Here is a 23,485-nt window from a genome sequence, read left to right on the forward strand (position 1 = left end):
GTCAGATATCCAGATGGCCTGGGGATTTATCTCTAAGACCAGATTTTTTGCTGTATCGTTTACATACAGTAAAATCCCCTCTTTCAATGTACACAGTCCTAGGAGTTTTAACAACCGCATATAGTTATGTACCCAATACTCCTGGCCCTTTGAATTTAACTGCTCCCTCCTTTCCAGCCCCTGGCAGCCAGCCACTGGTCTATCTGTTGTTGCTATAGTTATGTTGGCAACTCATTCAAAATTTTCTTAAAATAGTGTACAGGTAAAAAAAATCTGGAAGGTTAAATTTATCCCACCCACCTTCAGTTTGCTCTTCTGGATTAAGCTATTCCAAAAGGCAGAAAGCTTTGTTTTCTGTGCCCAAATCCCTGGGCAAGGTGACCTAAAGTCTGGCTCACCTGTAGGGGAGATGGAGAGTGAAAGGGAAACAAGGGACCAAATAGAACTTAATAGTTGGCCCTGGTTTTCAGAGAGAAACTTGAGATTTTAAAAGGTTAAGCTGTAGGGGTGCCTGGGTGGCTCAGTTGGTTGAGCATCTGACTCTTGGTTTCGGCTCAGGTCATGATCTCACGATTCATGGGATCGAAGACTCTGCGCTGACAGACAAAAGCAAGACTCCTTGGGATTCTCTCTCTCTCTCTGCCCCTCCCCTGCCTGTGCTCCCTCTCCCTCTCTCAAAATAAATAAATAAGCTTAAAAAAAAAAAAAAAGGTTAAGCTGTATAACAAAGCACAGACTAGATTGTCTGGTTTTGCATACCGGCATCTTCATAGCTGTCTAAGTTTGGTCAAGCTGCTTACCTCAGTGCCTCGATTTCCTCATCTGGAAAATAGGTATGACTATAGTAACAACCTCTTGGGTGGTGGTTGTAAGAATAAAGTAAGTTAATATGGGTAAAGAGCTTAGAACAGTGCCTGGAACAGAAAGAGTGCTCAGCGTCAGCTACTATAATCCGCTCAATACCTGATATGTGCTGGATTCTTGGGATAGATGCCATACCCTCGATGAACTGATACTTAGCAGTCTCCTTTGTACACATAAGGATACCTTGTGAGGCACCTGGGTGGCTCAGTCAGTGAAAAGTCTGACTTCGGCTCAAGTCATGATCTCTCAGTTTGTGAGTTCAAGCCCCGCATCAGGCCCTGTGCTGACAGCTCAGAGCCTGGAGCCTGCTTTGGATTCTGTGTCTCCCTCTTCTCTCTGCCCCTCCCCTACTCGTACTCTGTCTCTCTCTCTGTCTCTCAAAAATAAATAAATATTTTTTTAAAAAAGAAAATTGATTCCTCTTTCATTTAAAAACAAGAATCAAATAAGGATACCTTGTGAAATACCAGTGACCGACTTGAATTAAGGAATTAAGTACTGACTATACCCATAATTACCTCAAGTCCAACAAGTCAAGTTTGCATTAACTTTCTGCTTCCCTCTCACAGTGGCGCCTATGGAGGAAAACACCACATTTTTTCAATACTGAATAAGCATTTACCCTATAAGCAGCCTGGGGTTTGTCCTCACTTCCAGGCTGATCACCCTTAAGAAGTAGAAGAAAATCAGTATTTATTGAGAATTTACAAAGTACCAGACTCTATGCTTTCTAATCATTCATTAAACATTGATTCAAGATCTCGTCATTATCTAGTACTGTGCTAAGTGCTGGGGATTCAAGAACCTGCAAAAGAGCCAAATTCTCCTAGAGTTTACAGGTCCTTATGGAGCTTACAGACATGTAAAAAGGGGGGGCCTGCACGTGTGGGGACAGGGGGTACATGAAAAATCTCTGTACCTTCCTCTCAATTTTGCTGTGAAGCGAAAAGTACTCAAATAACTTTAAAAAGGTGTATGTGGGGGAGAATGGTCTTACTGATACTGTGCTACACGTTTACCAAGAGGGCCCAAAGGAAAAAGTATTGAATTCTAGTTAAAGAGCAGAGTGAGTGGGGCCCAAGGGGGATCTTTGAGGGGAGGTGATGCTGTGAGCTACCCGGCCATGAAGGTGTGCACAGGGCAGGCCCCTGAGGAACTTGCTGAGCCCTGCCGGAGAAGACAGCCAGGGTGCGAAGCTGGAGGGCCCAGAGATTGGGCTAAGAAGTCTGGACTTACTCTGTGGCCTCCTGACGTATCACCTGATTTCAGCTGGGTCACACCCAGGAAGAGAAAAAGAAACATATCCCCATTTCACAGATCAGCGAGTCCGGATGGAAGTAGTGAGTGGCTCGCAATCACGAAGCGAGAGGCGGGCCTGGGACCGAGAGTAGGACACCTGTGCTTTCCCCACTGCAGCCCCCAGGCTCCCCACCTGACCACCGGCTGCACAGTGGACTCTCAGCAAGGGGGCATTGAAGGAATGAACAGAGTCCTCTCTTCTCCAGGCCCTGCCTCTCTCCCTGGCCTGCTGTGTCCACCTGGTCTCCTTCCTTGGGGGCTCTGCCCTCCTCAAATAGCAAAGCCAGACACAGACAACTCCTAGAGCCAGAGGTAATTCCAGACCTGTCCCCCCACCTTACTGCTCAGAGGGACAGTGAGAGTTAACTAGTCATTCGTCCTGGAAAGGATGAGGGAGGATAAAGGGCCTTGGCCTTGGGGGAGGCCACCAGCACCCCTCCCTGAGTCAGTGGCAGCTTCTGACATCAGCAACAGCTGTGTGCCTCAGTCCCGAAGTCTCCCCCCCACCCCCAGCTGCACCCTCTCACAGTGGCTATAACTCTCCACAGGATGGCAACAGCAGGGCCTTGAACATTTTCTGCACCGCCCGTCCATAATAAGCCCCTCCCCACTCCCCACCACCTCCACTGAGGTACACATGTGCATGAGGGCTCACGTGTACAGGCAGAGAGGAGAAGCCTGGGTACCTGGTGTCCGACTTCTACCGCATGCCCTCTGCACCTCCTCTTTCCAGCCTGTGAAAGGTTAAGTCCCCCTCAACCCCTCACCCAGGCCAGAGATGAACCAGAGGCCAAGGCCCATCCCTTTGGTGTTGTCTTCCCCAGGACTCCACAGGGGCTGGAAACGAAGCCTACAGGCACGTTTCCTAAGCCAAAGACATAGCTACGCCCCCACCCCACCCCCCCTGCGGCCCTGCAACTGTTCGCCCAACAGAGAAGCACCAGCCTGCTCTGTGCCCCGCCTCGAGCTGAGTGTGGGGGCGGGGGGGGGATGCGGGGAAGGGGACATGCCTCAAGGAGAAACAGGCCCACAGAAGAGACAAGCCAACACATACCAACTGTTATACAAAAGGGGACCTGAGATGATGAGCCCTCTTGGGGTAGTGACAGCCCCAAGGGTGTGCTTCAGAGGAACAAACCATTCCAGAAGGTTGAGGTGGTCAAGGAAGGTTTCCCAGGGGAAGAGGGCCCACAGTGGGCCTCGAGAAATGGGCCTCCAGGCAGCCACCGCTCGGAGAGGAGCCCAGGACAAGGGCCTCTGGATTACTGGACCCTTCCCACTCTCCATGAGGAGTTGACAGGGCAGGTGTGGGACCCTGTTCTGTAGGGGCTCCGGGTACTGGGCCAACTTGAACAGGTACTGTCCCCTTCATCTTTCTGTAGTGAGGAACCCAGCAAGAGCCAGTGGGGACCGCCACTGCTCCCCACTTTTCAGGCCTTCCCTGCCTCCGGACAGCAGTGCTAGGACACAGAACTCTCTCACACAGAAGGCCCTGGGCCAGAGGCCAAGCCAGTGTGCTTCTCTCGCCCCCAATACTCTGGCCAGGTGAATCTGGCTTGAAAGCAACCTCAAGTTCAACCTTAAAGGGAAAAGACTTCGTCCCAGACCAGGGCAGGGGTTCTCAAAGAGTAGCATGCAGTTCACAGGATACCTGCGCGGCAACCCGGGCATTCTAGCCTCAATTCTAGACCGGGTTAGATCTAGAGTTTCTGAGGCCAAGGGCCGGAAATCTGCATTTCACATGCTCTTTGAAAACCACAGTTGGATGGTGTACGCTTTCTTCTAAACCGCCTTGACCTCAGCTGCTGCTTTTTCTCCCCGCTCCATCCGCTGGAGTCTGGCACCAACCTCCCTGCTCCTTTCTGTGCACCCGCCTCCCCCTCCCCACTCCCCGCAAATGGCCAAAGCCATGGCGTGAGGCAATCCCTCTGCCCTTGACCCTTTCCTTTGCATAGCGAGTGATGGCTTTTTTATCTCCTGATGATGAAGTACAGCCTTCAGCTGGGGGGCATTTAAGACACGGGACATGCAGCTGGGCGCAGCCACAGCCGCAGGACCCAGAGGCAGACCTTGACGGCTGGGGAAGGAGGGAAGAAGCCACCCTCGAGAGCAGAGGCCACAACAGCAGTGGCAGCAGCACCGCTACCCTGCCTGTCCCCCGCTGCCTGGAAACAATGCTCCTAGCGACGTTCAAGCTGTGCGCTGGTAGCTCCTATAGACACGTTCGCAACATGAAGGGTGAGTTCTGGGGCGAGGGGCTGGCCGCGTGGAGGCCATGTGGTTACTGGGACAGTGTGGGGGGGGTGGTGGTGGCCACTCCACGCTCATCTCACTTGCGCCTCTTGTTGGGTGAATGTGAGCGAATCTCTCACCTTCTGGGACCTCCCTTTTCCCACCTGAATGGTTGGCCTGGATACGAAGACGCTTCCGTCTCTTCTGGATTCTGTCACTTGTGCTGTCCTCTCTGGGGCACCAATCTTTCTTGAACTTTGCCTGGATTGGCACTAAGGGTACCAAGAGAGCCACAGCCACAGTGGCAGAGGTGGGAGTGAGCCTTGACGCCAGCGAGCAGTGTTGGCAGGCCTGAAACATCATGGGCAGGGAAGAGAGGAGAAAAAAAAGAAAGTGGGGAAGGCCCCGAAGAGCAAGGCAGAGAGAGGAAGTGGGTGCAGCAGGAAGTCGTGTTCCCATCCTACAAGGAGGAAGCAGAACCAGGTACCGAAGTCTGGTTTGGTAGAGCTAATCAGGACCCAGGGCCATCCTAGTCAGTCCCCTGCAGTCACTGAGGGGTACACAAACCAATCTAAAGTCCTTTCCAATTACCCTGGGTTGAACAGGCTTCCGTTTATTTTATTTTTTTAAGTTTATTTTGAGAGAGAGAGAGAGAGAACACGCAAGCAGTGGAGAGGCAGAGAGAGAGAGAGAGAGAGAGAGAGAGAGAGAGAGAGAGAGAGAGAATGAATCCCAAGCAGGCCCTGCACCGTCAGCGTGGATCCCAATGCAGGGCTTAAACTCACAAACTGTGAGATCATGACCTGAGCCAAAACCCAAACTGGACTGAACCACCCACCCAGGCGCCCCTGGGTTCTGTTTAGAAGGAAGCCGTGCTTAGAAGACCCGGCCCAGCAGTAGGGCTGTTCCACCAGATCAACAAGATCCCTTGCTCAGACCCCAGTGGCACGCAGAGCAGTTACTCATGCGAAGGACCCCAGCTGCTGACAGCTACACAGACCTCAAGGGCTGGGGGTCTTGAATTCTCCTTCCACAGCCAGGATTTTTCTGCTTGTTTGAACAGAGCTTCTTTCCCTTTCAAGAAGGAAACTGCAGCAGGTTCTGGTGCAGCCCCTGCCTCCAGGCAGCACCAGGCCTGGCCAGCCCAGATGGAAGACCGACTCTGGGCCCAAAGGCAGCCTGGCACAGAGTGACAGCACTGGGTGGAGGTGGCCTGGCTCTCATTCAGACCCCACCAGGGATCTGTGTTCCTGTGCAAGTTACCTCTCCCTCCATGCGTTTCCTCCTCTGTGGCAAAACGAAGGGGTGGAACCATCTCGCTCTAAGGGGATTCCTCTGTTCTACGCAACAATATTCTCTCCTCTCTGCAGGGCTGAGGCACCAAGCCGTGCTGGCCATCGGCCAGGAGCTGAACCGGAGGGCACTAGGGGGCCCGACCCCAGGTGCATGGATTAACCAGGCTCGGCGTCGGAGTTCTCTGCTTGGTGAGTGCTGACGCTTCTGGGCTTGTGCCAGTGGCAGGAGCTTGTGTACATTGCTCTGTGCACGACCCACCTCCCCCTAACTAGCCCTCAGCTAGCCTTTTTCACTTTGAGGGGGTGGGACTGGGGTGCAAGGCTCTGCAGACCCCCTGTCGGCTGTAGCTGTGTGTCTAACTTCACCTGCAGGCCGGACCCTATGACTTTGGCCTTGGCTCTTCAGAGGAAAGAGCAGATCCAGACTCAAAGGATGGAAGCACGGGTGGCAGGTGGGGGCGGGGGATAGGCTAAGGAAATGGAAGCAAGCTCGGTCTCTCCTGGGCTGTGTATCCAGGTTCTCAGCTGGAAGACACTCTCTACAGTGACCAGGAGCTGGCCTATATCCAGCAGGGAGAGGAGGCCATGCAGAAGGCCCTGGGCATCCTCAGCAGCCGGGAGGGCTGGAAGAAGGAGAACCAGCAGGTGAGGGTGGGCCTGGAACCCCCGTGCCTCACTGTTCCATTGCCATCCTCAAGGCCATTCTCACAATTCCCGCCTCACGCAGCAAGTGGTTTTAACTTACATGCTGCCTAGTGTCCAGAGTTCAAGTAAACCCTCTCCTTCTCCCAAGTTCTGAGTTAGCAGACACTAGTTTGGGAGTCAGGAAATCCGGGATCGAGGCCCAGCAGTGCCCTAAGGGTCTCTACATCTTTCTGGTGTAAAATGAGGACTGAAAACATCCTTAAGATCCCACCCAATACTGTGTGTACGTAATGAGCTGGTTGTAGACCAGACTTTCCCGCTTCCAGTTTTGTTTTGCTCAGGAAATTTGAGCTTCTGAGGTCAGGTAGGGGGACCTTTTCAGTTGGACCTACCCACATTTACCACCAAGAAAAAAGGGTCCAGAAGCAGGCAGGTCACTGCTCAAGGTTTCAGCAGATGTATGAGGCTCATGGCGGGAAAGATGACCAACTGTCTTAGAAGAAGTAATTTTAGGCTTCCTCATGCTTAGAGTTCTTTGTGCTGTTCCCCTTCCTGCCTTGCCTGTCCTTGTCATATTCCTGCCTAGGAATATTTTTCTGTAAACTTTATCCTGAAGCTCCTTTTTTTCTCCCTGACAGGCAAATGGGGACACAGTACTGAGTAAAGTGGTCCCAGATATGGGCAAGGTGTTCCGGTTGGAGGTGGTGGTGGACCAGCCCATGGAGAGGCTTTATGAAGAGCTTGTGGAGCACATGGAAGCGATGGGAGAGTGGAACCCGAACGTCAAGGAGATTAAGGTGAGGAGAGTCCAGGTGTGGGTGGCAGGAACCCATGGGAGCCCAGTCTGAAAGGTGTGCCAAAAAGGTTGCAAGCTGTGGGTGGTGCCTTAGCCCCAGCACTGGCTAATGATCTGGCTCCCCATGGCCCGGTAGGTCCTGCAGAAGATTGGAAAAGATACAGTCATCACCCACGAGTTGGCTGCAGAATCAGCAGGAAACCTCGTGGGGCCCCGGGACTTCGTGAGTGTGCGCTGCACTAAGCGCCGAGGCTCCACCTGCGTGCTGGCTGGCACGGCCACATGTTTCGGTGAGATGCCCGAGCAGAAAGGCATCATCAGGTAATACTGGCAGTCGCCCAAAACCTCTCTTCCCTCACGCAGGCTTGTGGGCACGTGCCCGGCAAGGGTGTGATGAATCCTCGGCTCCAAGAAACCAGTCCTTGGTCCCTACCTTCAACTGTCTTTTGCACAGGAATATGGAGGAAGACAAGTTCGGCCCTAACCAACCTTCCTAGAAAGTTTAAGAACCTTAATAACTTTCTAAAACATGAGGTAGGGCTGAGGTTTAGCTGGTACGCTCAGGTCTGGCCATCCTGGCGACTGAAGTGCAAGCCATACTGCTTAGAACACAGCTGCTGTTTGTGAGGGGCCGCACCCATCACCCGGGACCCTTTCCCTGGCATCCGGCAACTCACAGGGACCACATGGGGCCTTCAGGCTCCAGCCCCAACCAGCATGTGTTCCGGTGAGCTGGTAACCAGGCCAACTGTTAAGTTTATCACCCTTGACAAAATAGTTCTGAGACTTAGAAAAGACAAGGTACCAGAGAAGTGTGGCTCGTATAACTGGTCAGCATAAAAAGAGCATTCTGCCTTGTCCTCCTGACTGGACTGCTCTCCATTTGCCAGAGGAGAGCATGGTCCCACTTGCATGGTGCTCCGTCCCCTGGCTGGAAGTCCCTCGAAGACCAAACTCACGTGGCTGCTCAGTATTGACCTCAAGGTGAGGGGCACAAGAGGTGGCTAGTGGGTAGGGGGTGGGGAGAAAAACTGACTCTTACCCTCCCACGTGATCCTGCAAGAACAGGAAAAACCCTCCTCCATTTTGAGAGACAGACTGTTGGGAGAAGGACGAGGCTTGAGTATTGGCCTGCTATTCCATCATCTCCACAGACTACAATAGCTCCCTTTTACTTCATATCAAATTTCAACTCTGTAGTTGCCCGTTTGGAAAGAAGGAAACTTAGGCCCCCAAAGATATGGTTGCTAGCTCAGGGTCACACAATTGACCTTTGTCTTGACACAATTGACTGTTCTTACATGGTCATGACACAGCAGGGCAGTAGGGCAGTCCTCCTGGGTCAACTCCAAGGTCACACCTATAAACAGAGCTGGAAGACCAAGCCCCAAGCAATCCATGTTTGTGACAGGGTACAGAGGTGTCTACAGGGGAACATCACCCACAAGGTGGCCAAATTCTTCTATCTTCTACTCTAGGGATGGCTTCCAAAGACGATCATCAACCAGGTCTTATCACAGACCCAGGTGGACTTTGCCAACCACCTGCGCAAGCACCTGGAGTCCAGCCCCGCTCCTGACGCCAGGTGTTAAGGACCAGCCTGCTGCTTCCAACTGTTTCTAGCGCACTGGCTCGCATGCCCTTCAGAGAGATCCCTGCTAGAAGCCTGCAAGTCTGTTTAAGCTCTTCATCCGGGGACTGTGGAATGGGCTGGAGTATATTTAGGATGCTGGGACTGGCAAAATTTTAGGACCAAGAAAACGGGGACAGAGCTTTTAAGAGAGAGATTTCTAACTCTATTCAATGATTAGCTCTGAAATGAAGGTTAAGGGCTCCAAAATATTTGTAAAACTTCCTTCTGGGCCCTTACACATCTATTTAAAAACATCTTTATAAAATGCTACTAGCTGACACAGGGTGCAGAGGGTGTAAGTACAAGGACTGGGACCTCATACTTTAGGGGCTCAAGAGCTCCATTCCCCGCAGGCAGTGTGTGGGGGGTCTTACAAAAGGGACTCCAGCAACCCTCTGCTCCTCTACCAAACAGGTAGAGAGTTGCACCAAAGACCAAGTAACTCCCCACAGCAGATGCGTTCTAGAAATGTAGTCTAAGTTTTCTTGATTGAAAAAGATACGCAACTAATTAAACTAGTTACCCTATTTCTTCCATGGGCACCAGTCAGAATAAAGAGTTGTAACTGGGGCGCCTGGGTGGCGCAGTCGGTTAAGCGTCCGACTTCAGCCAGGTCACGATCTCGCGGTCTGTGAGTTCGAGCCCCGCGTCAGGCTCTGGGCTGATGGCTCGGAGCCTGGAGCCTGTTTCCGATTCTGTGTCTCCCTCTCTCTCTGCCCCTCCCCCGTTCATGCTCTGTCTCTCTCTGTCCCAAAAATAAATAAAAAACGTTGAAAAAAAAAATTTAAAAAAAAGAGTTGTAACTAAGACGCAAACTTCAGTCTGTACCTGTTTAAAAATTCTACTCTTAAAAAAAAAAAATCATTCTAGTAAATAGCAACTTCATGCTAAAGGAGTCCTGGACAAAGATTTTAATTAAACTAGATCCCCGAGCTCATTAAAAGGAAAAACTACTGGGGACGTAGGTCACTCAATTATTTAGAATCTGCTGCCAGAATCTTTCATAAGTACTTAATTTCCACAATAAGCACAAGCCTAATTCCATTTTTTAAAGTTTATTTAGAGAGAGAGAGCAGGAGTGGCAGAGAATCCCAAGCAGGCTCAGCGCAGAGCCTGATGTAGGGCTCAAACTCACGAACCCCAAGATCATGACCTGAGCTGGAATCAATAGTCGGATGCTTACCGACAGAACCACCCAGGTGCTCCAAGCCTAAATCAATTCTTAAAAGAACTCTAGAACTGGTAGCTGATAGGCATTGCAAGATGAAGGTGATGACTGAGGATTTTTATTTATGTAATTAAAAGATAGGATGGTACCAAATGAAGAAAATTAATGATATTACTAAGATAAACAAAAACAAATTTTATTATTTTCCCTTCTGTGAATGTTGACACCTAACAAGGGAACTGAATCTGTAAGGTTTACTTATTTATTCTGAGAGAGAGAGAGAGAGAGAGAGAGAGAGAGAGAGAGAGAGAGACAGGGGCAGAGAGAGAGAGGGAGACTCCCAAGCCGGTTCCACACTGTCAGGGCAGAGCCTGACACTGGCCTCGAACTCACAAACTGCAAGATCATGACCTGAACTGAAGTTGGACACTTTACCTACCGAGCCACCCATGTGCCTTGGAAACTGAATCTTCAGTTCACTCAATTACATCTGCTTCCAGCTTGGCTCAGGGCTGCCAATTTCACGGCTTTTAACAGGTCACTGTTTTACTATTTTGAGAGAAGGCCAAAAGAGGGAATATGGTGAGAGCAAATTCCCCTTTCAAGATTCAGAGAATTTATGCTTTCAAAATATAGATTGGGGTGGGATTACTTTGCTAAGAAGTGCGAGTAGGATGAAAAGCCAGCCATTACCACTTGAAACTTTTCCATTCTAGTTATAACAGCACTGATGATTTAAACCGTCCAGAAACAGAGCCCCGGCTTGTTAACTAAACAGGTTAGCAGTCATGGGAATGCTCATATTTATGGAGGTACTGAAATTTTATATCTGGTAGAAGTGTTTCTTCTTATTTATTCTTATCTCATAGAGTAGTCTATTTTTTAGCACAGACCAAATTATTATTTACCAGGGAGCCTCAGAGCTGTAGAAAGTATTTCTAGAACAGACTATCCTCCACCCCCAGCTAAGTAAGGGAAAATGACCATCTAAAGATGTGTAAAGTGATACACACTGATTTCAAAAAAGAGCAGGCTGGAAGCAAGGAAATGGGCTTTCTTGCTGCACACCACCGTTTGGAGCTCAGTTAAAATTTGCCTTCTCCAAACCGTGCAACTGTGTCTTTGAGGGGACTGGGAGCCACTTCCCCACTTGTTTAATTTTATGTTGGAATAAAGTAAGTGGTCAGTGATGATATGCTCACTGACACCATTTTATAGAGGACTCCATGGAGAGTGGGTATTCTGTGAGTCCTTCAAATGAACCTTCTCAAAACACACACACACACACACACACACACACACACACACACACACACACACTTTTGAATATGAAATATAAATAGGCAACATCATAATTTCTGTAACCTGATTTATGAAGATCCAATGTACAGAAATTTTATCAAATGGAGAGTGGGTGTACAAGTAATAAAATACGTGGTAATTTATGTTACAAAGAATTTACCTCCAGCTTCTTCTACAGAACACTACCCTCATTCTCTTAGAGTTCTTCAAACTCTGATGGTCCAGCTTTATGACCAAGTCTGCCCTCTAAGACCGGCCACGAATGAATGGGTGTCCAGCGGTGACAGGCTGAGCCTTCAGCCTACAATCACACTGATTCTGTTAGGTTTCCTGTTAAGAGATGTGGAATGGCCAAAATAGCCTGGATGGTTCATTAGGAGACAAATCTATTAGTCAAAGCTACCAAGTTAAGGTACCTATAGTCACATGAAATTTGGGAAATTCCTGGGAGGCTGCGTTGTCACTGACGTATTAAAAAGGGGGACAGGGAAGCCCTAAGGGAGCTCAAGGGAAGGCTCGTTCTTACATTCCAGTTTTTAGTATTCTGAATCGTCACGTATTTGGAAGGAAGGTAAGTAAGGCAAGAAAACAACGTGCACACATTAGCATACACGTTCAAAGGGAAATGCTGGAGGGACACCATTAACCCTTTTAAACTCTTGTTCATCTCTTTGAGGTGACTTCCACTGGAGAAAAAGGGTGGCTGAGCTGGCTAGAGAGGATGGAAGCAGGAGAAGAGGGGTTGGGATAGAGTCAGAAACCCGCCTCCCTCCCACTGTGCTGGCTCCCTTCCTCACTGCCCACATCGCTACCCCCGTCACCAAGAGGAACCCACCCCGAAAGGGAAGCAGAGTGCCACACACACTTGAAGACAGGTTTTATTTGGGAAGAGTTTCTAATTGTTAAAGCTGCAAGCAAGTTCTTTTTACAATTACAGTTCTAGAGACCTAGTAGTTTCAGAGACCCCAGTGTTCAAAAATATTTCAAAAGGAATAAAAACCCATACCAAAAGGAAAGACCTTTTAGATCTGGAATGTACAGCCACTGATTTCAGCTGTTCTCAGAAACAGGCCTACTACTTCCTTGGAAATCGATGGGATGGAGTCAATGCCACAAAAGGAGAGGTCTTTAAATAAGTCAGTGCCTTAGACGAGATTATTCACTCCTTAGAAAATACAATAAGGTAACTAGTCCTGGTCGGAGGGATACGTGGTACAGCACCAGTTTCACAGGGGGCGCAAAGGATCCTGGGGTCAGCAGCTGTTGGCATATGGCACACAAAATAGAAGCAGTCACCAGAAGTGGGGAGAGTGTTGAAAAGCAGGGAGTCTCCCAGTCTCACCCACACTTTTAATTTGCTAACAGCACAGGCTGTGTCCTGCGGTATCTTTGGGAGAATGTTTGCAACAGTTCAAAAAACAAAAACAGGCCTCCCTCCCCAATTTATTCCCCAGCAAGTCCATGTCTGCAAAGAAAGAGGGACCTGGTCACGGTTCCCATGGAGGACTCCGCCTCCCATCCACTTCTGTTTCCACATGATATAAGACATCAGCCAGAGTATGTTCTACCACAGCGCCCCAGCCCATGTCACTCATCTGTGGGAGGAACAAGAAACAGAAAGGAGGTGATCAGAATAACTATGGCAAGAAGGAGCAGAGATACTGAGGATGCACTGTGAATGTTACTCACAGGGCGGTAAGTGAGATCCTTTGGAGGATACTTGAAGCACGGTCCAAAGTTAATGGAAACCTGGGATAGATCAATTCAAGCAGACAGGAGAAAACAGAGGAAAATAGTGAAAAAAAGCTTAATGTGACCTGGAAACTTTTTATTTTTAAATGTAGCTATGATATTCAGGGTATAAGTGGAACTAATGATATAGATTACCAGTGCTAAAAGTGGTCAACACCCTAATGTCCATCAAAAATTAGGTAAATAAAATAGACTTTTGTTGATTTCTGTTTATTACCTGAAGATTTCCTTATCTTACTCCAGTGGTGGTTACTGACAGACTAAAAGTATATGTAAATTTCCAGGTATTACCTTTTCAAATCACTTAAAACAGACAACAAAAAATCCCCACAATAGGATCTGATGATAGTCCCCTTCATAGTACCCTTCATAATACTTATCGTGTTAAAAAAAAAGATTGGTATAAGCAACACTTACTAACCAATGATGGTGGGTTATCATGACATATAACACCAAGCTGACTTCTGCATGCATATACTTCTGCATATACTTCACATCCTTTACATTGAACAATGACATTTACCGTACAGCACATTCAAAGTCAAAGTATGGAGCACACTAGTTGCACAATCTTTTAACTATCCAAGCAAATACTTCCTAAGACACCCAACTGTTTTTGGAACAAACAGTAACAACAGGAACGCATTCCCATCTCACTCTTAGGCTACTCAGATTTCTTTCTAGAATTCACATCAATGGTCATCCATCACAACCATTCACCTATTTCCCTCAAGTTCTGTTCACAGGACGAACAGACGATACATACCGTGCAACTCTTATACAGTGAGATGGCCGGAAAGTAAACCCCTTCAAAAATATCTTTGTAGGCCACACCTTGATTGACACCGTTTTTATAAAATATTATCTGAAACAAAAACGACGGTTTTACTTCAGAATTTAACAACAGAACAAGCAAACTGAAGAACTCCCTTGGAGAACCCTTTACAAGCACTGCCACCACGCTGGTAATGATGTCTTCTCAGAAGAGCATACAGCTGGTGTAATAACGTCTTCTTACATTTTTAGGGTGTATTTACATGCACCAATCTAGCTGATCTTCAGCTTTTTCAGAGCATATTTATATGCACCATGTAAATGGTGGTCTTTAGGTTTATTTGCTTCGGAATTCCTACATTACCTGTACCAAAGCATTCTTTCTATTATTCGTTATACTATCTGTATAAAAAACAAACTGGTCTTCTGCCGATTCCTCAGAACCGTACCTACTTAAGCTTATTTATTTGATCCCTTCCCTTGCATCAGATTCTCACTTCTGCATTTCTACTTTGAAAATCTCTTCAGATCCTCTAAGTTTCTGAATCCTCATTTTCTTTGTCCTTTCTGTCTGGAAATTACTCTGAATATCCTCTCTTAATCACTACATATGGACTTCAGAAAAGACCCCCTTTTCTCAAGTAACTTTCTCTGCCTGTTCTTCCCAGCAAGAGCTGTCTTCTCCTGGGCTGGATTTTCTGGCTGTATCATCCTAGGTCCATTAACTGTTTCCCTTTACTATTTTCTCCCCTAAAAACAACTGGAAGCCTACTTTATTTTCTCCTACATTAGCTTCTATTACTGTCCTAGACAGCGATCACAGCATTTTTAGGGAACAGTGTTTCCAGCTCAAAATTTTCTTCCACCCCTTCTATTTTGGGCCAGACTGTATTTATGGTACGACTTTGGCCAACAACCTTGGAAAGGGGAAGTAGAGAAAGTTCTAGAGGAACTAACTAAGCCATTACAGCTCCTGCTGCCTCTGGGTCACAGAGCAAGGTCCCCTCCTCTTCTATTCAGTGTTCCTCCCTCTGTACTTGATACTTCCTGAGCAGAAGAAATATCTCTGCCTTGCTTCCTCAATCGCATATGGATTTCCTTATTAGGCTGCTGCTTTTACCCTTTGCACTGGAGACTGTCCCTAGAAGAACACCAATCATCTCTCTGAAAGTGGGATGGTGACACAGGAAGAACGATCTGGTCCCACAATCACAGCAGGCAGGAGAGGGAGCTTGCTCTGTGGCTGGCGAGCTCTCATAGCACATACCCCTTCAGTCCTCTTTGGGCCTCACTTTCCTCACTTTTATAATTAGGAGCCTGGTCCCAATCTTCAAAGTTTTCTAGTTCTGACATTTTTATGATCATGACTCACCGACTCACCTCACTATGGGGGGTCTGCTTTAGGCTCTTCTCTGCTTTATCCACAAAGTCTTTTTCCTCAAAATACAAATAGCTCTTGAACTTTATCAAAGCCTTGAAAACCAAGAAAGAAGGAAAGGGAAAAAAGGGAACATTGAAGCATCAGCTACATCATCATGAAATTTAAAAAAAAAAAAAAAAAAAAAAAAAAGGCAATTTCAGACAAGTAGCACTGAGTCCTTGTGTTTTGCAACAGAAATTAAAAATCTATGCAGGGTTAGCTTTGCTAGATTTTAATTTTTTTTTTTTTTTCCAACGTTTTTTATTTATTTTTGGGACAGAGAGAGACAGAGCATGAACGGGGGAGGGGCAGAGAGAGAGGGAGACACAGAATCGGAAACAGGCTCCAGGCTCCAGGCTCCGAGCCATCAGCCCAGAGCCCGACGCGGGGCTCGAACTCACAGACCGCGAGATCGTGACCTGTCTGAAGTCGGACGCTTAACCGACTGCGCCACCCAGGCGCCCCAAAGCTTTGCTAGATTTTAAACAACTATGTGCTTCTTAAAAAATACCAGATGGCACATACTTGCTAAACACTTTCAAAAAAAGACATTTTCTAAGATTTGTGAGGAAATACATACACATATATATATACTTTCATCACAACAAAAATACCCATTAAGTTAAAAATAATTCAGTTTTTTTCCCCCTCGGTAATCTCAGTGAAAGAAATGACAACCTTACTGGGCCTAAAATCTCTTATTCTATAAAAACATTTTTTTTAGGGCCAATTCCTTCCCTCCTAGTTCCCTACCTGTTTCTCCTATAGGTGGGCCTCTGGGTCACCCCCTCCTTGCTGGTTCCCAAGAGCCTAACTATTCACTCCCAGGGAAATATATGACATTAACTTTTAAAAATTTTAATCTCTAGCACATACATATATTAAGCATAGTAAAAAAAAAATTCAAGAGATATACAAGAACATGAAATTTCTCTACCTCTCCCCATGTCCCTCAACACTTAGTTTCTCTTTGCCAAAAGGGATCTCTGCTCCAGTGGCCTTGTATCCTTCCAGAATGTCTAGGCATATATTATTATCTTCAAAATTAAAATCAAACAAAAAACCCCACATCAGACAAAAACACAAAGAAGCAAAAAGGACTGATACTACCCAATTTAAAGACTGACTCTAAAACTACAATAATTAAGACAGTGTGGTACTGGCATAAAGATCAACAAATAGATCAATGGACTAGAGAGCCCAAAAGCTAAACGTCTGCATTCTACTTATAAAACCATCTGATTCAGGGCACCTGGGTGGCTCAGTTGGTTAAGTGACTGACTTTGGCTCAAGTGATGATCTCACAGTTCATGGGTTTGAGCCCCACATCAGGCTCTGTGCTGACAGCTCAGAGCCTGGAGCCTGCTTCAGATTCTGCCCTCCCTCTCTCTCTGCCCCCCCCCCACCCCCCACTCACACTCTGATCTCTGTCTCTGTCTCAAAAATAAACAAACATTAAAAAATTAAAAAAAAAAAAAGGGCAAAGCAAGACCCCAAAAAGTCATCTGATTTTCACAAAGGGCACCAAAGAATTGAGAGAAAAAATTTTCAAAAACTGATGCCCATATGAGGCACCTGGGTGGCTCAGTCGGTTGGGCGTCCAACTTTGGCTCAGGTCATGATCTCATGGTTCTCATGAACTCATGATGTGGGTTTGAGCCCCACATCAGCCTCTGTGTGGACAGCTCAGAGCCTGGAGCCTGCTTCAGTTTGTGTCTCTCTCTCTGTCCCTCCTCTGTTTGCTCTCTCTCAAAAATAAATAAGAAAATTTAAAAAAAATTTTAAAAAAACCACACCCATCCATGTGGAAAAAAAATTAAGCTTCATCTCTACTTTACACCATATACAAAAAGTAATTCGTGGTGAATCAAAGATCTAAATGTAAAAGCTAAAACCATGTTTTCAAAGGAAAGCATGGACTATCTTCATGAGTGGGGAGTAGGCAAAGAATTGTTAACTTATAGAAAGCAATAGAACTATAAAAAAAATTTGACAGATTTCATAAAAATTAAAAATGTCAGTTCATCAGAAGACACCATTAAGAAAACGAATAAACAAGTCACAGACTAGGAGAAAAAAATTTTTTAAAAAGTCATTTTTTGTAATGTGTATTCATTCTTGAGAGAGAGTGAGCAGGGGAGGGGCAGAGGGAGAAGGGGACAGAGGATTGATCTGAAGTGGGCTCTGTGCTGACAGCAGCGAGCTGGATATGGGGTTCAAACTCAGGAACCATGAGATCATGACCTGAGCTGACGTTGGATGCTCAACTGACTGAGCCACCCAGGAGCCCCCAAAAATAATTTTTAACCAAGGACCGTAATCCAGAATATATTTAAAAAAACTCCACAACTCTATAAAAAAAGATAAACAACCTGATTCTTTTTAAAAAGGCAAAATATTTGAAAAGAAACTTTACAAAAGAAAATAGATGAATGGCTAGTAGCACATGACAACCTGCTCACCAGCATTAGTCATCAAAGAAACGCTAATTTAAACCATAATGGGACACTATACTAGGCACCCATCAAAATGGCTACAATTAAGTTGGCAAACAACAAATGGTGACAAGGATGTGAAGCAACTAAAATGACCTTACATCACAGGTGGGAATGAAAAGTCTGTCAATTTCTTCTAAAACTAAATCTATAACTACCCTTTGACCCAAAGAAATGAAAACATGTTTACAAAGACATTTGTACAAGAATGTACATCGCAACTTAATTCATAATAGCCCCAAACTTGAAACAGTCCAAGTGTCCATCAATAGGAAAATGGAACCATACAATCCAGTAATCCCATTACTGGATATTTTCAAAAGATACATGAACACTTATATTTAGTGAAGCATTATTTACAATAGCCAAATTATGGAAGTAACCCAAGTATCCATCTATAGATGAATGGATAAAGGAGATATGGTATATACATACAATGGAATATTAGTCATAAAAAATAAAATCCTGCCATTTGCAACAACATGGATGGATCTAGAGGCTATAATGCTAAGTGAAAGTAATCAGTCAGAGAAAGACAAATACCGTATGATTTCACTCATATGTGGAATCTAAGACAAAACAAATGAACAAAGAAGAAAAGAGACAAACACAAAAAAAGACTCTTAACTCTAGAGAACTGGTGGTTACCAGAGGTGGGGGTGGGGGAGGAATGTGTGAAATATGTGAAGGGGGAAAACAAAAAATAAAAAAACAAAAGGAACATGTGAAGGGGATTAAGAGTATACTTATCATGATGAGCACTAAATAATATATTGAATTTTTCTTTCTTTTTTTTTTTTTAAGTTTATTTATTTATTTTGAGACAGAAAAAGTGTGGGCAAACTAGGGAGGGGCAGAGAGAGAGGGAGAAAGAGAGAATCCCAGGCAGGCTCCGCAGGGTCAGTGCAGAGCCTGATGTGGGGCTCAAACCCATGAGCCACGAGATCATGACCTGAGCCGAAGTCGGACACTTAACTGACTGAGCCACCCAGGCTCCCCTGTATGGAATTTTTTAATTACTATATTACACACTTAAAACAAATGTAACACTGTGTGCTAATTATAATGGAATTTAAAAATTTTCTAAAAATAGGAAAATGGATAATTATATGTCAACTATAATCAATAAACCTAGAAAAAATGGGAAAATAGATAATGCCCCTTCCTCACATGCTCTCTCTCACAAAATAAACATTTAAAACAACAATCACAAAAAATCCCAAAACCCAAAAGATTATGTACTGCATGGTTCCATTTATAAAATAAGTCTAAGAACAAACAAAACTAATGGAATAGAATTATGATAGGGAAAAACATTTCAAGAATGGTTGGCTCTGTAGGGATGGCAGTTGGGACTGACTGGGAAAGAGCATGAGGGAACTTCTTGGGGTGATAAGATTCTAGTGTCTCCTTAGGGGTTTGGGCCAAACTCAAAACTCAGTGAATATACATTTAAAACTTATACATTTCATTTTATGTAAATTTTGTATCAAAATAAAAAAATAAATAAAGGTTGAACTATAGCTAATGATATGTATCTTGTACTTGGGCACAGGTGATGTATACATATTTTTAAAGTTCATTTATTTTGAGAGAGAGCGTGCACGCACACACACAAGCATGTGTGAGTGGGGGAGGGGCAAAGAGAGAGAATCCCAAGCAGGCTCCACACTCAGCATAGAGCCCACAAACTGTGAGATCATGACCTGAGCTGAAATCAAGAACTGGATGTTTAACTGACTGAGGCACCCAGGCGCCCCCTCCCCCCTCCCCCCCCCCCCCCCCGCTGGTGAGGTATGTTGATGGCTGTAATATTTTCTGAAGTGCATTAAAACAAGATGGATGGATGGATGCATGGATGGATGGATGGATGGAAGAATGAACAGATAACAGGTTAAGGTAGAATCTAGGTGATTGGTATTTGGACACAGACTTTAAAATTCTTTCAACTTTGTTACATCTAAAAACTTTCAAAATGAAATCTTGGAAGAAGGTGTGAATGCTAGGTCAGCATTACAAGAGAACACTCAGGCCACAGGTGCAGGAATATGTTGGTTGCCACAGGTCTTCAAACCCAGGAATCTCTCAGGGATACAAACTCACCTTATCTTTATAAGTATCGGGCAGTGACTTGGCTGTCTCTGTATCTTCAGGAAGATTGATATAGAATCCCAGGACGTCTCCCTGTCCATAGCCAGAAGAGTAGTGTTTGCCAATTGACTGGTGGAACTTGGTTCCCTTTTTGCTCCTCCACGAATAGCTAAATTTATCATAACCTAAGGGAGCTTGGAGGTTACCTGTCCCAATAAAGAGATGTACAGGAAGTCACAAGATTGCAAATTGACTCTGGTTTGCTAAAAGAAAAATTTCTACTCCTTTTCACTGTATTTTTTGGTCGGTTTTGCAAAATTCCTGACAAACTATTTCTCACAAGTAAAGAGTTATAAAAATATTTCTCGGAAATGCAAACCACCTTATCCTTTAGGAAGTGAATTTTATGCCCATAATCCAATAAGCCAAAAAGCCATGAAGCACAACCACATGGTCTATACCTTTCCGCCTGCTGTGATGTCCTCATGATCGCTCCCACTCACCTAAGGGCTGGGACCAACCCAGTCTGGCAGCAGTGTCAGGCGGCATCTCATCCACTGTAATTTCAAAGTACCAGGCACCCTTCCGTACCCCATGAGAAGCCCGGACCATGGAGTAGCCCTTCTCTCCAACCACAGTCAGCCGGTCATCAGAGATCTTTAACTGGGGAGCTGCAGTGTGGAGATGGAAACAAAGGCCTGCATCTTACTGGAGGCACTTAGAGACGATTGCCACAAAAACCGGAGTCTCCTACACTCCAGTGAAACAAAGTAAAAAATCAGAAATACCAGATCAGGGCTCTCAAGTTCAGGAGGTTCAAAATCTCAACATTAAGATACGGCCGAAGGAGAGAGGAAGAAAACGGAAGTTAAGTGGTCAGATAACCTAGTTTCTATTAAATGTGATATTTGAGATAACAGGTTAAGAGTTAATTATGCTGTCTATTCCCTAAAATATAACAAACCAACTGTAATGTGCTTGGATCCTGATTTGTATAAACCACCCCCCTTTTTAAAAATAATATGTATTAATTTTTGAGAGACAGAGAGAGACAGAGCCGGAGCAGGGGAGGGGCAGAGAGAGAGGGAGACATACAATCTGAAGCAGGCTCTACGCTCTGACCTGTCAGCACAGAGCCCAAAGTGGGGCTCGAACCATGAACTGTTAGATCATGATCTGAGCAGAAGTCAGACACTTAAATGACTGAGCCATTCAGGCGCCCCCTTCCGCCCTTTTTTTTTTTTTTTTTTTTTTAAAGTAAGTTTTAGGCCCAGCATGGGATTGAACTCATGACCCTGGAACCAAGTCACATGTTCTACCTACTGAGTCACCCAGGTGACCCTGTGTAAATCATCCTTTAAAAGACTTGATATTTTAGGGGTACCTGGGTGGCTCAGTTGGTCAAGCGTCCGACTCTTGGTCTCAGCTCAGGTCGTGATCTCGCAGTTCGTGGGTTCAAGCCCCATGTCAGGCTCTGCACTGATAGCACGGAGCCTGCCTGGTGCTATCTGTCTCTCTGCTCTCTGTCTCTCAAAATAAATAAACTTTGTCCCTCCTCTGCTCTCTGTCTCTCAAAATAAATAAACTTTAAAAATAAAATAAAAAAATTAATAAAAGACTTGGTATTTTATTTTGAAACAATGTTAGACTTCCAAAAACAGTACACATTCCCCATATGCCCTTCACTCAGCTTCCCCAAATGGTAACACCATCTACAGTCATAACACAATTATCAAAACCAGAAAATTGACAATGATACAATGCTATTAACTAATCTATACATCGTCTTCAAATTAAGCCGATTATCCAAATAATATCCTTTTTCTGTTTCAGGATTAATCCAACATCCACATTTCATTTAGTTGTCATGTGTCCTTAGTTTCTTCCAATCTGGGACAGTTCAAGTCCTTCATGACCATGACATTTTAAAGAGTGCTGGTCACTTCGTTTGTAGAATGTCCCTCAATTAGGTTTGTCTGATGTTTCCTCCTGTTTAAGCCCAGGTTAAGCTTTTTGTAAGGAATATCACCGAAATAATGCTGTGCCTCTCAGTGCATCATATCAGGAAGCACATGATGTCAAAATGCTGATACTGTATTAAACTTTGATCACTTGATTAACGTGGTACCTTACAGGTTTCTCCACTATAAAGTTACTATTTTCCCTTTGTAAATAATGAGTATTTTGTGAGGAGATAAAAAGATATTTCAAGGAAATCTGATTATGGACTGAATTCAGATGATAGCAAGAAATGATCTATTTTGTTAAGTGTGATAATAGCATTGTGGTTATAAAACAAAATATCCATATTTTTAGAGTATGAAGGGTGAGATTTACTTCTTACAAATTCAGAAAAAAAAGAGAGATGCAGAAATAAACAGATAAAATAGAACAAAAACTTGGTAATTGTTATTAAATCTGGGAGAAAAGTATATGAAGGTTCATCGTATTCATCTTTCTATGAGGCCGTTATGTAAGATAAGGGGACAATCTAAACCAATCGGAGGGGACATAATGACTTGGAAGTGAAGAAAAAAATGACAAAAGATAGGAGAACATTTCCAGGTGGTGTAGGTTGATTTTATCAATGTAGAAACATCACAAATCCAATTAAGACTTAATTGAGGAAAAAGTATTTGAAACAGTGTTTAACACTAGAAGTTGTCTGAATTCTACTGGAGGAAGCACACAAAACTTAGCTCTAGCTTTTACAAAGGCCTTTACGACTTACACAGTACTTTTGTAGGTAGACAGGCAGGTAGGCAGACTCTCTGACCCTTGCAACCACCATGCCTACTATGCAGATGTGGAAGCAGAGCATGTGGCTGTTCAAGATCACACCGCAGGCCGGTGTGGCCTGGCTGACAGTGGCAGAGATTGAAAAGCCCTGGATCTGCACTCTTTTGGTTATGCCACCACGGCTTGTGTACCAGCCAGATACAATGGTAACCTATTTAAATTAAATGCATGTTGTTTAGCAGAACTTTCTTAGGTATTTGGGAAATTCTACCTTCTCAAATACAAATTCTTCATCCTTTACTCCTTCCTGAGAAATTCAGCCCTTGAAATCACTAGGTGGGGGCTGAGCAAGGCAAGTGTTCAGGACAGAACAAAACAGTAAAGGACTTACCTCCTCATAAAACACTTATTAATTACATAGGGGAAATAAGTTAACGTTATAGTGGCTAAAGCCAGCAGATACCACCTTAGCAAAACGATCAAAGTGGACATGATCAGTAATGGGACAAATTAAAATCAAGAACCACCTGACAGGATGCAATATGAAGAACACAGCATTTTAATGATATTTCTGTCAAAGATGCAGAACTGAATCGAATCCCAAGTATTCAACCACACAAACTCAAACTGAGGGATATTCTATAAAACAAGTGGCCTCTAATTTCCAAAAGCTTCAAGGCTGGGGTGCCTGCGTGGCTCAGTTAATTAAGCATCCGACTCTTGATTTTGGCTCAGGTCATGATCTTACAGTTCGTGAGTTTGAGCCCCGTGTCAAGCTCTGTGCTGACAGAGCGGAACCTGCTTGGGATTCTCTCTCTTCCTCTCTACTACTTGCCTGCTCACACACTCTTTCTCAAAATAAATAAATAAACTTTAAGAAAAAAAAAGCTTCAAGGTCATCAAAGTCTAGGAAAGACAGAAAAACTATTCCAGATTAAAGAAGACTTGAGACAGGACAACTAAATGTAGCATACACTTCT

At 45.0% G+C, this 23,485-nt stretch overlaps 2 protein-coding genes across 4 annotated transcripts in view; one reads left to right on the plus strand and one right to left on the minus strand.

Annotated features, from left to right (window-relative positions):
• The first annotated feature begins 4,172 nt into the window (after positions 1–4,172).
• Positions 4,173–9,331, plus strand: STAR (steroidogenic acute regulatory protein). The gene is made up of 7 exons (XM_019440783.2): positions 4,173–4,401; positions 5,766–5,879; positions 6,208–6,335; positions 6,974–7,132; positions 7,268–7,452; positions 8,022–8,115; positions 8,610–9,331. Exons 1-7 carry the CDS (start codon positions 4,338–4,340, stop codon positions 8,721–8,723), a joined length of 858 nt encoding a protein of 285 aa, XP_019296328.1. The 5' UTR covers positions 4,173–4,337; the 3' UTR covers positions 8,724–9,331.
• Positions 9,332–12,094: 2,763 nt separating this feature from the next.
• ASH2L (ASH2 like, histone lysine methyltransferase complex subunit) overlaps positions 12,095–23,485 on the minus strand; it is a 31,805-nt gene continuing 20,414 nt past the window's right edge. For all 3 annotated transcript variants that reach the window (XM_019440775.2, XM_019440776.2, XM_019440779.2), the window contains 6 exons: positions 20,270–20,437; positions 19,779–19,972; positions 15,141–15,233; positions 13,753–13,851; positions 12,924–12,983; positions 12,095–12,829 (listed from right to left, as the gene is read on the minus strand). In XM_019440775.2, coding sequence (XP_019296320.1) covers positions 12,722–12,829; positions 12,924–12,983; positions 13,753–13,851; positions 15,141–15,233; positions 19,779–19,972; positions 20,270–20,437 — 722 coding nt within the window. In that variant the 3' untranslated portion in view covers positions 12,095–12,721. The remainder of the gene's footprint in view (positions 12,830–12,923; positions 12,984–13,752; positions 13,852–15,140; positions 15,234–19,778; positions 19,973–20,269; positions 20,438–23,485) is intronic.

The sequence above is a fragment of the Panthera pardus genome, unplaced genomic scaffold (genome assembly GCF_024362965.1).
Source record: "Panthera pardus isolate Hobbes unplaced genomic scaffold, ASM2436296v1 HiC_scaffold_13, whole genome shotgun sequence".
Taxonomy (NCBI): domain Eukaryota; kingdom Metazoa; phylum Chordata; class Mammalia; order Carnivora; family Felidae; genus Panthera; species Panthera pardus.